The following is a 15,838-nucleotide window of genomic DNA, read 5'->3' as shown; positions in this document are numbered from 1 at the left end:
TAATGTCTATTAGTTCACCATATTTCCCATTAAGAACTGCAAAGTTGTCCTGTCCATCATGAGAGCCAGAGCAGTGATGTAGGAGTCTGTGCTCATTTCAAACCTGCAGGCTTCAGGCTGCTGTTCCTCGATCAGCTGCTGGAGATCAACTCAGCCAACATCCGCACCGAGCCAAGCTTGTTAACAGAGCAGCGGCTGTCCCCACATCGATTCACTGCCAAGGCCCCGGGCGTTTCAGATGTCAGTGAGCAGCAATCAGGAGGGGAATCCCTGACCCACGAGGCCACAAATTAAATGTAGACGACATCAATAGAGCCAGATAACTCAGAGCCACTCGATTAGTTTAGACCGTATAAAGTCCGGGAGGGAAGCCAAGGCAATATTAAGTGTGTTAGAGACTGTAGAATATTTAGTAAATATATAGCACAAACCTGCTGAAGTTGAATACAGAGATCAACAAGCACTATAAATCACGTTAGATTATGTCTTAACACATTTTTGTCAAAGCTAGAGACTGAAATATTAAAGAGGCACAAATATAATGCATTGTGAACTGATGTCGGCACCACAAAGTCATAAATAATGCTTTGGTTTTCAGCTGTTTTTCCAAAAAGTTGTACCATTTTACAGGATTCCTGGATATGCAAACTAAAAAAGAAATCTAGTTTCTTCAGCACTAGTGGGGCAGCCCCTAACATGTTGTCATAATGCATTCTCTGGTTACATTTAACGCCCAATTCACCTTGGAAATCTTTGATGTATGGATCTCTTCTCTACTGTTTCAATCATTTTGATGTGTGCGCAACCGCTCATTTCCCCCCCCCCTGCTCTAAATACTCATCTTTGGGACTTCTGTGCAGATATTTTCTTCAAGCTTCTCTTTAAAGATTCTCTCATTTGTTTTCAGATACGGATATTCAACCCAGTCTCACGGCGTTTCGTGTTATAGTCACGAAATTAATGTAATCTATTGTTAACCAACACGATTTTCGCATTTCTTTCGTGTCACACAGAACGATTTCAATGTATTTCTATTGGTAGTATGTTTCGTGCCTGCACCACGTCTTTTTGTCCGGTCGGGTCTTGGAATAACAGAAGCTGTGTGGTTCATAAAAACATGTTCTTACTCAATATCTTACCCTAAGCCTAACACTATCCCTTTTATTTTAAATTGTATAATTTCAGAGTTTTTTTGCCGTCCGCGAGGAAAAGAAATGGGGCTCAGAGCCTCAGAATACTGAAATCTGTATTTTGTCATTTTTTTCCCTTCTAATTTGTTATTATTTGGTTCAGTCACGAAACATACTACCAATATAAATACATTGCCTCTAAAATCGTTCTGTGCCAGAATACTGAAATCTGTATTTTTTTTTAAATCTGTTTTTCCTTCTAATTTGTTATTATTTACATTGCTTTTAAAATCGCTCTGACACGAATCAATAGATTAATTTTGTGACTAACACCAAATGCCGTGAGATTGTGTTGGGATATTAGGCTGTCTGTTTTACAAGAATGTGCTGCTTTAATCACTGATTACATCCCAGTATGCCTTTACATTTAATAAAATAACAATATCTCAATATAAACAAATAGGATCCACCCATTACTTTCAGTACTTTCTTTTTATTTCAAATACAATCAAGCATATGTCATTTTAAAGGTTTGGGAGAATTTCATGGTAAGACAGATCACATTGAATAATATACTAACAATTGATGTAAATGATAAACTGACAGGTTTCAATCATTTCTCCAATAAATTCAAACAGCAAACAAACAACAAGATTTCATTCAAGTCTGCTCAACATTTTAAAAACTACTTTTTCTAACTTTGACTGCATTAAAGAAGTGTACCTCTTCGGCTTGTGGCTTGACACAATTTAACCGCATTTCATGTTAGAAGAGAGAACATCTTTTAGGAACATTTCACAGTTTTACAACCTCTGATCCGCGACCAGTCTCTTTCTCTGTTTCCTCAACCCAACTACTGGAGTCGTAAACATCACAGCGAGCGAGCGTCTGCTTCCTGTTTGTCTTCCCCCTGCCGTCACACCTGGCCAGCTCTGGTCCCTTCAGCCAATCGCGGAGGAGCAACAGGTCAGCTGATTCTCTCCGAGCCGCTCTGGCCCGGCCTCGTCTTTGGCCTTCTCTCGTTTCAGTGAGATTGTTCAGGGTGGTGAGATCACCCTCCGTCAAATGATTGGCAAAGGCCTCTGCAAGGTCAAGAAACTGAGGTTCTTTTCTTTTAGGTTTTACCGTTCAGCACTTTTTATCCAGCACCATTTATTTGTAGTGACTCACCTGTTGAAGTTAAGGCCGCTCCCAGCTGTCTGAGACTTTTTCGGGGGCGCTCAGTCTCCTCAGACTCTGCAGCACCGTTTGCAGAGTCCCCGCTGTGAACATGTAACGAGCATTAGACGACATGAATGATGACACAGAACCAAAAAGGTTCACTGAGCTTTACGCCGTCTTACCCAGTTCTTCTTCATGGGAATCCAGCTTCTTCAGCAGTTCTGCCACAGCGGAGCGAGTCAGGCCCTCCCCGGCTGCAACCACAAGTCATGTATTCAATAAATCACAACATGTAAAATCGGGGCAGGCTGGACCGAATATGTTTCTTTTCGCATCGGAACATTCTATTGAAGTTTTCAAATTTAGTTTTACATTTTTGTCCCTACACATTGATTTTTTTTGTAGTTGTACAAATGTAACTTTTGGAGCTTTGTCTTTGTGTACAGAAAGCACGAGAGCAGCACGTTTTGTGACTGCAGTGAAAATGTTGTTTTGGAAAGTCTAAACGCTGAAAAGTACGGATTGATACTGAAAATGTTGTGGGATAAAAACATTTTGGAAGGGGTCGCACCAATCTTTTTCCAATAAATGATTACATTTGTACTTTATAACACTCTTAACTTTTGAGTCAGAAATCTAATTCAATAAATAGTATAAGATAAAACATTTGAATGTAGTCTAACCTCTTCTGGTTTTCACAGAATAAAAAGAGATGTAGAATAATAATAATAATAATAGATTTAATTTGTTAGCGCTTTTACAGGTGCTCAAAGACGCTTTACAGATATAGTGAAGAGAAAAGAAAAGAGAAGAATGGAACAACAAATAAATATATAGTTAAAGTTAAAGTCAAATAATACAAAAACAATCACACATTAAAAGCCAGATTGAAGAGGTGAGTTTTTGTGAGTTTTTTGAAGGTGGTGAGGTCGGTGCAGTCTCTGATGGGTTGTGGGAGTGAGTTCCAGAGGGAGGGGATACAGAGGAGAATACAGCATTTGAATGTATAAACTTCAAACTGCTTGTCACAGCCCTAAAAATTTTACCTGCACTTGAACTCACCTTTCACACCGTTGTCACCTTTAGTTTGATCTTCCGCGCCCCTATACGAGCTGTCAGCAGCGATGCAGACGAGCAGGTCAGCTCTGCAGGCCCGCGTCCTGGCGAGCGTGGCGTTCATCTCCTGAGAGAGCCGGTGGTTCTCCACCAGCTCTCCGTGGACCCTGCTCCACGCCATCTTGTCCTCCATCAGACATCCCTCCATCACGGTGCGCAGCTCCTTCTCCTGAGACACCTGGCTCTGCAGGCTCTCCGCCTCCTCACAGTGCTGCACGGAGACACAGTTAGGTTGATAGTTGATTCTTTTCAAAAAAAAAAAAATGTTTAAGACACCTAGAAAAGACATTTGGCACATCGATAGGAACCACAGTTACGGCCCGTCTACACTACAGACATCAAAAAATGCTTTCAACGCTTCGCCCATTAACTTGAATGGGGTGACGTAGAAGATTTTTAATCTTCGCCAAACTGCATTGTGGGGAGCATGGCATGGCTTTGCAAGCATCACGAGCATCTATCGGCATCAAAAGTTGAACAATGTTCAACTTTTAAGGCTCGATGCTTGGCATCAGCCAATCAAATTCCGTTTATGCAAATCCCGCCAGTGCAAGCGCAGCCAATCAAACCGCGTGCAAGCTGGGAGAGACAGACCGCAGTTCATTTCCTCATATTCCAAACGAGATACTACGGTAGCAAATTACCCGGTTCTTTACGACCAGAACTATTTACCGGGATACAAACCGGAGGAACCAGGCATGGAGGGAGGTGGCAGAGACAGTGGGTGAAACTGGTAGGTTTTTCCCCTGTTTGGAGAGTTTATATCCAGTTTACTTCGTTTTAACATTGCTATTGCTTTGTATGTCGGGGGCGGGAGATTCATGTGATTGGTTGTTGGTCGCAAAAAATCGCCAAGCTTCAGACACGCCCAGCTTCAAGATTTTTTTGATGCCTGTAGTGTAGACGAGCCGTAACAAATGATCAACAGTTCAAAGCTACTAGTGTTCAGCTTAGTCTCTACTATTTTACGTCAATTGACATAGCTGACCTTCACTTGAAGGCGTACAATATTTAAACCACAATTATAACCAAAACAGACCATGTAGCCAAAATGTAACCGAGTATTGAACTGACTAACAGGACAAAAGAAAAATAAATAATAACAAAACGGTACAAAGATAAAAACTAAATATATAATGAAGAGGGAGAAGGACTTCTGTCTCTTTTTGTTCAGAAGTTACAGAGAGAGTTTTGTCGTTACCTTGTGGAGCTGGATGGCCATTTCCTGCATCTCCGCTTCCAGCTTGTCGGCGTACGCCTGTTCCAGAGCGTCGCCGGGGGGGCGGGCGTTGCTGTGCCACCTCGCTATCGCCGAGGCCATCCGTCGCTTTGGTCCAAACAGTCTGCAGAGCAAAGGATGAGTCCCATTTTGCTGCCATGACAAAACAACACACTGAGGAATTGAGAAAGAGCCTCTTACGTGATCCCTATTTCTTTGAGATCATTTTCAGTCAGCGTGAGAAATATCCGCAGGTCGATATCCTGCTCCTCGAGCACGGGGAGATACTTAGAGAAACCGATTTGTTCCAGGAACTCTGTCAGATCCTACAGGAAGAAGACTTCAGAGTCAACTGGCTATACATCTCACACCTAGGTTATTATTGTAAACTGAAAGCTACTCGACGGCTAAAATATCAAATCTAATTATACCGCAAGCACTAAACTATTAGAACATTGCCACACATCATTACTGATCATAATCCAGACAAACGAGCACATGCCTTTGGACCAGAGTATGAAGGAGGGAGAACGACTTGTGAGAGCATCGCACTGTTTCCTGAATCGCTGCCGCCATGGCGACTCTTTCCTTTTGAGTGATGGCCCTTGTTCACTCTGCGAGAGACGCTCTTCTTGCACGAGTCAGAGTCCTGGTGGAGAGGAACAGACAGGGGGTCACTGAGAGATGTCTCCATGTTTGACTCTGAATCAGCGGGTGATCTCGCTCTTGCTCACCTCGTTGCTCTCCACCGAGCCCTCCCAGCTGAGGTCCACGACGTGAGGAAGACCCTCGCTGCTGCTGCTGCTGCTCTTCATGGTCGGCATGTCGTTGTCTAGGAATGGACTGTCGTCTGTGGAGGGATCAGGAAATGTTGAATTGCTTTTGGCAGACCCAAGGACATTGTAGCTCAGGGGCCGTATTCACAAAGGATCTTAGGGCTAAAAGTAGCTCCTAACTGGCGAATTTAGGAGAAACTCTTAAAAATAATGGGCGTGTCAGTCTTACATTTAGGACTCCTAATTTTATTCACTAAGAGCAATTCACAAAGTATTTTAGGCCTAAAAGTAGCACCTAAGTTTAGGAGAGCTTAAAAGTCCTCAAGAGGACTCCTAACTCAGTAAGACCTATTCACAAAGAATCTGAAAATGACTGCGAGACGAAATGTTTTGGAGACAATGGAAGACTGTGAATTGATCAAGAGATATAGGCTAAATCGTGAGGGTATCAAACTTGTTGTGGAATTAGTGCGGGATGCAATAACATCCCCGACTAACAGGAATAACCCGATTAGTCCGGAAATAAAATGTTTGGCAACACTACGATATTTAGCAACAGGGAAAATGCAACTTTGCAATGCCGACGATTTAGGAATATCGCAACCATCAGTCAGCCGTGCCATAAACCAAACCATCAACGCGCTCTCTAGACCACATATCATCCAACAGTTTATCCGGTTTCCTTTGGACAATCAACAACTACACAGGATCAAAGCCAACTTCATGGCAATTGCAGGTATGCCCGGTGTGGTCGGTGCTATTGACGGGACGCACATACAAATAATTGCGCCCTCAAAAGATGAGGACGTGTTCGTCAATAGAAAGAAAGTACATTCCATCAACACGCAGATTGTTTTCATTCATCATGATAGGGGGACTTGAACGGCGGTATGGGCTGTTATTGAAAGTGTTTAAGTGCTGGAAATATGCTCATTGGATAATAGTTTGCAGAGTGCTTTTAATTGCCTCCTTGATTTAATGCAATTTACGTATTTTTATTGTTTGCTCTCTCTCTTTAACGTGCATATACAACGTCATTATCGTGGTCTGCACAAACTTGTCATCATGCGTGTATTCTGCTAACTGCACTGTCCATAACTATTTGATAGGAATACATTTCTAGCCTAGGCTATTTCCTTGTTTTAGTGGGCTCGTTCTTGGGATGTTGCGGATGAGTTTCACCGAGACCGCCTTCTCTGAACAACCAATCACCGTACTGACCGCTTCTAAACTCATGCACGAGAATCGACATAATCCATAGCAACGGCGCGTCACTCTTAGTTCACTCTTAGTGATTTATCCTTAGTATGAGTAGGTCTCAGCGGCTTTGTGAATAACTTTTAAGAAAAAACTCCTACGTAAAATGTTTTAGCGCGAGTTAGGAGCACTCCTAGCGGTAAGATAAAATGCTTTGTGAATACGGCCCCAGGTCATTACTTAATATACAATGCAGTCGTTCTTCCAAAGAATACTGGTTACATACTTAAGACTAAGGCTGGGTAATATGTCGATTATACATCTATGTCGTAAAATGGGACGAGATCGTCTCAGAGTTTGGATATCATAATTATGTAAGGGCGTTACGTGCCAGGCAGGCTGTACTCGTGTGGTTTTCCTTCCCTTCTGTGTTTTCTCTCTTCTCCCTGTCTTCCGCACAGCTAATCAGCAGCTGATCGGTATCTGCCTGTGCACCTGAGTCTGATGGCTGATTGGATCCCCTCACCCTCAGCTGGCCTATCAGCAGCCAGGGCCGACCATAAAGGAGGCACCCAGGAAGTCTTCTCTCTCTCTGTCACCATGGGCCTGTTGCTGATGAAGGAGCCTGCAATTGACTGCCTTGAGTAGAAATTCTACTTTGTTTGTTCTGACCTTTGTTAATGTGCGTTGAGAGGTGGGGGAGTTAGGTAAGTCTGGGGTACCCTGTACATTTCTCATCACGTAGGTAACTAATGTTAAGACACACTAGGTTAGCGGATTGTTGCCACCCCTGTATTCAGTTTTTTCCAGCTCTGAGTAGTTTAGTTAGTGAGGGGTTTTTGTTTCAAAGGATAGATGTAGAGATAGGCTTGGTTTTGTTATGCTTGTTTCTTTTGTTTGACACAATCTCCTTTGACTCCGCCTCCTCCTCACACAAAGAATATTTCTGTTTAAATTCTGTTCAGTTAGGTTTACAAGTAATAAACCTTTTGTCAACCTTTACTCTGACTCCCTCATAATTATTGGTTGTTGTTGTTGTTGTGTGTTATTGTCTCCAGGACCTTAGTGGAGACGTAACAAAGTGTAAGGGAAACTTCTGCAGCAATGGAGAGTCAGGACTCAAGAGAGACACGAGGAGAGTTGGAGCTTTGATGTCAAACACTGATGTTTATTTACAAGTATCGGCCGGAGAAATTCGCATCACAAGTCACACAGCCAGAGATTCTGACTGCCCTGGTGGGTTGCCATGTCAAATCTGACCAGCCTACCTCTCGATAGCCCATTTAACTAGCTTACAGAGAGTTAATCCACATATTGGGGGATGGTGCGTAAACACTGGGAACACTGGAGATATCCCCGACATCTGGAAATACTCAATCCCCTGTCTGTGGGGCTTAGAAAGCCAGCGTTCTCACAGTCATAAAACCCTCTATGACTGATAATAAAACTGAGAACAACATCACGTGACTGCATTATCACATTCCTTACGGGAGATAACAATCTCAGGGTTGGTCGTAAACGTCAACAGACAGAAAGGTTAAATATCTAAAGTAAGTAAATAAATATTCTTTGACAGTAAGTAATGCCTTTTTCTGGTTTTAAAAGCTCCATTACAGACGGACTGTTCAAGCTCTTCTATAACTCGTCTCAGTCATTCAATCACCAAAACTGATTATCAGCTTTCTCATGGTGTGAATATTGTATGAGAGCACTAATCATAAGCTCTTCAATATCATGATAACACAAACGCTGGTAGTCCTCTCACCTCTGCTGCTGTTGCTGCTCTGGCCGTCCAGCTCGTTGATGGGCGAGGTCACGTCACGGTAACAGATGCCGTCGCTTTGTTCGCCGATGTCACCCAACGCAACGTAGCCTGGCGCTGCTGCAGGGGGCTCTGAGGAGAGAAGCAGGCATTAATGTCTCCTTCTGCTCCAACCTCTAGTTATCAATGGCAGCATGCTAAAAGTTACACATTTGTATACAGAGACAAACATAGTAAGTGTCAATCAATCTCCTTTATGCATGATTGTATTTATTTGTTCTATATACTTGTGTGTAATTGGACTAACTAGAGTCTCTATGCTACATGTATGGATGCAGGATATCTTATGAGACACTACCACACAGTTTGCTGGAGCCTACTACTCGGAACTTGTCGATGGCCTTGGGTCCGTCATGGATGCTAACGCCTTTAGCTCGGGTTCGACTCGGCCTGACCCGCGGCGGGGCGCTGTCCGAGTCCTCAGAGGAGCTCAGGTCCTCAAAATGTCCTTAAAACAAGTTGGAAAAGAAACTAAGTAAGAAATCAAAGACAGAAAAGGTGTGTTGTAAAATCTATTTGAACAAAGTACCAGGTTTGATCCTAGGAGAGCGTGAGTCGATGAGGCTGACGATCTTGGTGTAGCCGTACAGCATGGCGAGGGCTCGGGCCGTCTCTCCTTTAGAGTTGCGTTCATCTATTTTAACTTTCTGTGAATTATTCAAAGAAAGTCAAGACAGTAAGGAATCCTCTTCGTTGTGAAATGTCATTGACTGTGGTTAGTTGCGTGCACATTACTCACATGATCGAGCAGGTACTGAACAATGATTTCATGTCCAGAAGCCGCGGCCTCCATCAGGGTGGTGAAACCAGACAATGGCTCCCTGAGGAAGACATAGGGTTAGGTCATAGAAAGCTATCTGATTGGTATGTTTCAGTACGTTTGGGATACATGAAGCCACTGACTTGACATTGGCGTCAGCGTTGTTATCCAGCAGGAAGCGGACCATCTGCTGGTGTCCGGTGCTGGTGCAGTGGAACAGAGCCGTCCAGCCTCGAGTGTCCTTCAGCTCCAACTCAGCGCCATGCTTTTGGGGTGAGGAACACAAAAAGTATTACAACTTTAAATAACAAAGTGTAAAAAACGTAAATCAAGAAAAGACAAAAACGTTCTTCCATCGGCATTATGTCTAAGCTAAGAGATGCTTGAACTTTAGCCTATGACTTTGTTACCACATTTGATTGTTTGCATTAAATATACAAACAAAACGACATTGCATGGCATGAACTGACTTATTACCTGGAGCAGAAAGTATGCGATACTCTCATTCCCACAGCTGGCTGCCAGCATCAGGGGGGTCAGACCTTTGGCAGTCGTAGCATTCACATTCACACCGGCCTCCAGGAGGAGATTTGCAATGTTGTCATGGCCGATGTAAGAGGCATACATCAGTGGGGTCCATCCTCCAATGTTCTTACCATTCAGGTCCACCTCACGCCTATAAACACACAAGATCATAGTCAATAAACAGTTCAATCTAGTTATATTTGTACGATCTTTAATATTGGAGCACCCACTCTTTGATGCACCCTGACACCACGTCGTACTGGCCGATGGAGCAGGCGGTGTGGAGGTCCAGAGGGACGTCCAGCTCCTCGGGAAGGACCAGGAAGTCTCCGAGCCACATGGAGAGGCTGGCCCCCAGCTGGTCCGACTCACTGGCTTCATCACTGAGCTCAGACATCTTCTACCTCCTCCCTCCACACAGCTAAAAGACCAGTTAAGTTTATAATGCATACACAAATAATCCTTTTCATTTTCAGATTACATTCCTCTGAGTTACTCCCAATTTTGTCCCGGATATTTCAATTACAAACATTTGATTCCATTTATTTTAACATTAAATAAAGTAGGAGTCCCCCTGAGGTGTCGCCTACTCTTCAACAACACATCTCTCTTTAAAATGTCCTAGTGTTTTTTTTAACATAACAAAAGCTGCCACTCCCTCTCTCTGTATTTACCATACTTTACCATAGTGACCATTGTTCTCCTAAATCTGTATGGGGGCAACAAAGCCATCAAACATATTCTCAAATTCAGTGCATTAACCTCTTATTTACCATCAGTTTACACACGGGTGATGTCAAGGCAATACACAAAGTCCTGAAATTGTTCTATTGCTACCTTGGTGGAATACATGTCCTTCTAACTTCGATTCTTCCTTCTTTACAAAGTATTATTATATTAAACGTTTTAACATGATCACATATTTAATCTTTGCCTGGCACAGTCTTCCTACAGTTTTATCCTCCATATTTTATCATCTCATGACAAAAGGGACATTTTGTTCATCCCCTATTTTTCCTTTTAGCATCCAATTATTCTCTTTAGTTAGCTCAGTGTTAGCTTCCCCGTTATCCGTGTATGAACTTTTCCCTATCACACACCTACCTAATAAACTACAGATAACACTAGTTAACCAAACGACACACTAAATGATCAAATGTTTAACAAGATATGCGAATGTCAAGAGTTAAAACTTACATTCAGCAGGTAATTTAGAGTTAGTTATCAGCGGTGAAACTTTTTTGTTTGGTGTGTCACACTCAAATGCGCTCGTGTTGAAACCATGCCCTGCCCTTTCCTGTGTGAAAGATGCTGCTTATCTTTTTTCACTGCACAATCACGATTTAAATATGAATAAAATCGCTTAAATTAGTGGCTTTTAAAGTAAATAAATGTGTTTTACTGAGATATAAAAAGTAACTCAAAGTAGTTTGCTTTCGTGAACCAGTAGATTTTTGTCATATGTTAGTCCTGTCTACACTTTCCATTACATTACATGTCACATTACAATCTAAAGCGACTTACATACTCAATACTGTTACTGTGGGCAATCCCCACAGGAGCAATTTTGGGTGAAGTGTCTTGCACTGGGACACAATTTCATGCTGACTGCAGTGGGGTTTGAACCTATGGTTTGAACCTGTTCTCCCCTGATCCGAACACCAACGCACTAGCCCACTGCGCCACGGCATTGATTCTGAATACTCCCACTATGATAATGTCATGTTTTGTTTTAATCCACTCTACTTCCCTAAAAATCAATACTGTATCATCAATTTGATCTAACTAACAAATCTACATTTTCAAAGCAGAAACAACCCTTTTTTTATTTTTGAAAACTTAATCAAAACATAATTAAACAATCGAAACACGACCAAACACACATTAAAAAAAATACTTTATTTAGATTCACGTATATGTGTATCTTCAATGCATCCCACAGTCACAGTTCCTCATCATGTATGGTGAAACGTGTCTTCAGGGTAGAAATCAGATAAAATCGAAGCGAAACTCCTCCTTTGATGGAGTAAAGAGAAAAGCTGACTTCTCCTCTTGCGTCTGTGCTTTCAGGTCTTTATCCTGGGCTTCAGGTTGCTTCAGGTTATCCTCTGTGGACGGTGTCTGGTTTTTTACGTCAGCTCTCCGGTGGAAAACAGACTTCTTTGGAGTGTCTGACACTTCTTTGACCTTAGCTGATGCAAGCTCTGTTGGGATGGGAGACATCTGTCAATTAACACCACTTGGACATATCATTACATTCCCTACACAGTTCATGAATATGTTTTACTACAATCCACTCACCGGTTTTGATAAGTTTGTGCTGCTTGCTTTTCTCCTGGTCCATTTTCTTCCTGTAATCTCCGGTCATGGCTCTCATCACCTGCCTCTTCTTGGCCAGGGGAGCTTTGGTGCTTCGCAGAGTCTTCAGGGCTCGAGAGGCTTCCTCCTCTGCGGGGAGAAAATACAGTATTAACATGTGGGCTGTATCTAGATACGCTATATTTACCTCCTTTTGAAATAACTGTATCAAGTGGTTCGAACTGTAGTTTTTTTGTATATTCATATCATTTCTTGGCTGCTAGTTCACCTCCTTTTATTGTGCTGCTACTTATGCTTATTTTTCATCATGGCTGTGTACTTATTTGACTGTATTACATCTGTGTTTGCCTCAATTATTTAACATGTTGGCCTACTTATTTTATTTTTGCTTTCATCTGCACTGTTTGCTGCTGTATTACTGTAAATGTCTCCTCTGTGGGTGGTATAAAGGATTTCTGATTCTGGTTCCAATCACTAGGACCTGGTTGCCTAGTTATGGCTTTTTATTCCTGTTTTTATGGTCATTCAAGTCTATTTTCCCTTATTGTGAAGATCTTCTGCTGCATTGTTTGTGTGAAAGGTGCTATACAAGTTAGATGAGTGTATTGATTACCTGTGTACCTCAACACATGGTCTGAGAAGTCCTATTTTGTGTGACCAGAGGCCTGTACTACGAATCCAGTTCAACATACCCTGGATATGTTTGAGTTACCCGGTTTACCTAATCCAAAACAAACGCGCTATCGCTAAGCGGTCCTACGACGCTGGTTATCAACTTGGTAACTCAAGCCAGGGTTTTTCTGTCCGGCTGAGTGCGCGTTCAGATGAAAGGGGCGGGGCTAGCAACATTTGACCAATCACAAACATGGAGAAGCGTACTGACAGCGCAGCGTCATACTTCCTGAATGAAAAGTGAACTATAATATTAGACATATGAAGAAGTTATACTTTAAACATCCATGACTTAAACACTTTATCCAGGATCAAAGCCACACCTGCAAGGTGAATACAGCTGGTAACAGAAAAAGTGTTTGAATGCGTACATTAACAGGTTTATGATATCACTGCCCCGTCTAAGACACGAGTGGATCTGACTTTAATTACATTTGTCTCGAGTGTTTCGTCAACTTAATGTGTTGCTTAAAATAATACTTCTGCATACAGTATGTGACACTGTGAGTGTTGCACGGCCAGATACGGCTCAGCTGACTCAGATAAGGAAATATATGATACATTATGATGTGATATGAATGATAATGGGACACATCGACGTCTGCACTCACAGTGCCGTGGACTGTACATAATGTTACTTTGATCCGGTTACTTATGTTGTGGCAGATATTTAAGTAAGCTTTCTTAACGCTAATGTTATATTAGTCAGATTGCTCTGAAGATGGGAGGTGATATTCTATTCATTTTCACGTTCACAGTCAGTTGATTTTTGCCGGCCGTCTTTCCTGCAACAACAGTTTTTTCTTTCTCCTTTAATATGACTTGATCGCTTTAAACTCCGCACACTGAGCTCTGATTGGTCAGCAGGCTGTGCTTTCACCGAGTTGAGCTCTTAGCCTGCAACCTCACCTGCTCCGGAGCAGGTTAGCCGTTCAGCATCAGTTACCATGGAGATCTAGCCCGGTAAGAAGTGAACCAGCGTCTTAGGACCGGAAACCCAGAGTTTTCCCTGAAGTTAGCTCGCTAAGCGAAAATCCGGCTTCGTAGTACAGGCCTCTGGTGAGATGGAAGGTAAACAACTCACTCTGTTTGGGTGTGACTTTCTGGGACATCATTCCTGACTCCAGCTGCTCGATGCACCAGTCCAGCTGCCTGTTCAGCTGTTCCTCCGCACTCTGAAACACACGAACATCTAATTCACATATCCACTGGGACACACAATGATCACTTTGAGGGAAATCACTTCATACTGACCAGCGCTGTGTCCTCGCCTCCTTCACTCCCCTCAGCTGAACTTGGTTTCTTCTGTCCCTCTGTCTTATCTGCAGGGTTTTTCTTCCCAGATTTATTTTTCTTCTTCTTCTGCTTTGCTTCTGATTGCTCCGGGGGAGAGATGACCTCCTGCAACAGGGGAGGCTTTTCCTCTTGGACACACGGCTGGCTGCCTGTAGAGGAAGGGATCTCTGTTGTGTCCATGTTTTCCACAGGAGGTAGTTGAAAGTTGAAGGTAAATGCAGAGCTCTGTCCTGTAAAGGATATCTGACTCTCTGCTGGTTCAGTCCCCTCTGATGAAGAGGTTTTCTCCTGAAGTTCTGGAGATGTGTCACAGAGGAAGTCAAATTTAAAGGTGTTGTCACTTGGAGACAAGATGGGCTTCTCAGCTCTGTCGTCAGCAGGAGTGGAGCCGTTTGCCTTTGGTTCAATATCTGTTGAATGAATACACAAACATTAAGATGACTGCCTCTAAGTCAATTACTTTGCATTAATTATATTATATATACATTACACGCATGTAAAGCATAATTGATGATCAACTTTAAAGCCCACAACTGAATGAAGTTCATTTCAGTTAAATACAATTTACGAAATATGTTCTAAAAAAAAAACTGCACACATCATTATTATTTACAACAAGGGAAATTATAATAATTCAGAAAAATTGGAACTGCAAGGAAACTATATACGAATGTTAATTCAAATATACGGTAAAAAATAAATACAGGCAAAACTCAGCCTGAGTATTGCGTAATTGTGCACAACCTGATAGTGCTGTTCTGAGATCATAGGAGGAACACACATGCATTTACAGAAAGGATCTTATAAACAGCATGCAGTTCATGCTGCGATGATTTGTAAGGTTTAATGTACCCATGAAAAGCAGCCTCTGCTCGGTCATTCTGATTCTCTCAGTCGCAGGTTTCAGCTGAAAGAGGTCGGAAATATTTACCTCGACGTTTCAGGGATAAACAAAACTTAACGAAACAGGCTCAAGTTTTCAGAAAACATTTATAATAGACTTCTATTTATTTTCCGTAATATCATGTTGAGTTCATTACAGGTTTTTCATTTGCATCAACTTACCAGCGGTGTAACCCAATAATCGGTCCGTCTGGGAATCTTTCCCCAGCGTGAATGGTTCTGCTTGCTGTTGTTCTCCTGATCGGTATTAGTGTAGTGAGTGACTTAGGAAAAACTTAAAGACACAGACTTTACAGACGCATTTGATGTATTTTATAAATGAAAAATAAAAAAAGACAAGGACATTTTGGTAAATTTTGATAACATGCTCTAAAAGTTTAATGTATAGCTTTCTATCTTTCACAGCCTCATAAATAAGAACAAACTCAAAAAACCTTACAATAGAGTATACAAACAGACAAAAAGTGTGGCGAAATGTAACTAATGTAATGTAATATATCAGACATGTAACTTGTGACTTAAAATCAAACAAGATGAATTTGTCACCACCTGTCACTGACCACACCAATCATTGATGCTAAAAATAAACATTACTACACATGACATTACAAATATTTTGTAGGGAAGCTGGGTTCCCTTTTGCTTAATTTGAAGGAAATAAATGCATTTGAGCTTCATGATGATTACCACTCTTTGAGGGAAAACGTAGTACATCCTATGGATGTAAGACCAAAAGCTAATTCAATTACTATGTGGGCTGGTAAGAAAGATGTTGGAGTTCATGAATGTTATTACAATGAATGTAACAATGACTCAACACCATGGGTCGACTAATCCATTTATAAAATAGTACTAATTGTTCAAATCATATGTCCAAATGTTTCAATTCATAAGGATCCTTGGCACAGGCACTGATCCCTCGTCTTTTATTCTTTGATTCTC

General features: G+C 41.9%; 2 protein-coding genes across 3 annotated transcripts; both read right to left on the bottom strand.

The window, feature by feature from the left end:
- Positions 1-1,607: 1,607 nt before the first annotated feature.
- anks3 (ankyrin repeat and sterile alpha motif domain containing 3) lies at positions 1,608-10,998 on the bottom strand. Of its 2 annotated transcripts, none has more exons than XM_079657899.1 (16): positions 10,904-10,998; positions 9,937-10,127; positions 9,659-9,857; positions 9,325-9,446; positions 9,161-9,242; positions 8,951-9,068; positions 8,720-8,869; positions 8,365-8,493; positions 5,361-5,476; positions 5,129-5,275; positions 4,828-4,952; positions 4,609-4,750; positions 3,354-3,618; positions 2,474-2,545; positions 2,301-2,392; positions 1,608-2,212 (listed from the first exon to the last, which is right to left on the bottom strand). In XM_079657899.1, exons 2-15 carry the CDS (start codon positions 10,101-10,103, stop codon positions 2,310-2,312), a joined length of 1,917 nt encoding a protein of 638 aa, XP_079514025.1. In that variant the 5' UTR covers positions 10,104-10,127; positions 10,904-10,998; the 3' UTR covers positions 1,608-2,212; positions 2,301-2,309. The 2 variants fall into 2 exon arrangements, with proteins under 2 accessions (XP_079514025.1, XP_079514026.1); XM_079657900.1 differs by having other exon boundaries at positions 3,372-3,618.
- Positions 10,999-11,586: 588 nt separating this feature from the next.
- Positions 11,587-15,122, bottom strand: cUnh8orf33 (chromosome Un C8orf33 homolog). Its single transcript, XM_079660227.1, has 6 exons — positions 15,059-15,122; positions 14,846-14,900; positions 13,952-14,403; positions 13,782-13,872; positions 12,008-12,154; positions 11,587-11,910 (listed from the first exon to the last, which is right to left on the bottom strand). The coding sequence occupies exons 2-6, from the start codon at positions 14,871-14,873 to the stop codon at positions 11,696-11,698; spliced, it is 933 nt and encodes a 310-aa protein (XP_079516353.1). The 5' UTR covers positions 14,874-14,900; positions 15,059-15,122; the 3' UTR covers positions 11,587-11,695.
- Between the last annotated feature and the right edge of the window lie 716 nt (positions 15,123-15,838).

This window comes from Notothenia rossii (genome assembly GCF_949606895.1).
Source record: "Notothenia rossii genome assembly, chromosome: 11".
In the NCBI taxonomy this organism is placed as follows: domain Eukaryota; kingdom Metazoa; phylum Chordata; class Actinopteri; order Perciformes; family Nototheniidae; genus Notothenia; species Notothenia rossii.
This window is presented reverse-complemented; position numbering and strand designations above follow the sequence as displayed.

What these genes read in the sequence shown, in the direction of transcription:
- cUnh8orf33 (XM_079660227.1), bottom strand. Translation starts at nt 14,873, where the DNA reads ATGACCGAGCAGAGGCTGCTTTTCATGG. An exon ending in GAGGCGAGGACACAGCGCTG is followed by an intron (nt 13,873 to 13,951) that starts GTCAGTATGAAG and finishes CGTGTGTTTCAG; the next exon opens with AGTGCGGAGGAACAGCTGAA. An exon ending in GCACAAACTTATCAAAACCG is followed by an intron (nt 11,911 to 12,007) that starts GTGAGTGGATTG and finishes CCATCCCAACAG; the next exon opens with AGCTTGCATCAGCTAAGGTC.
- anks3 (XM_079657899.1), bottom strand. Translation starts at nt 10,103, where the DNA reads ATGTCTGAGCTCAGTGATGAAGCCAGTGAGTCGGACCAGCTGGGGGCC. An exon ending in AACGCTGACGCCAATGTCAA is followed by an intron (nt 9,243 to 9,324) that starts GTCAGTGGCTTC and finishes TGTCTTCCTCAG; the next exon opens with GGAGCCATTGTCTGGTTTCA. An exon ending in TTCAGTACCTGCTCGATCAT is followed by an intron (nt 9,069 to 9,160) that starts GTGAGTAATGTG and finishes AATAATTCACAG; the next exon opens with AAAGTTAAAATAGATGAACG.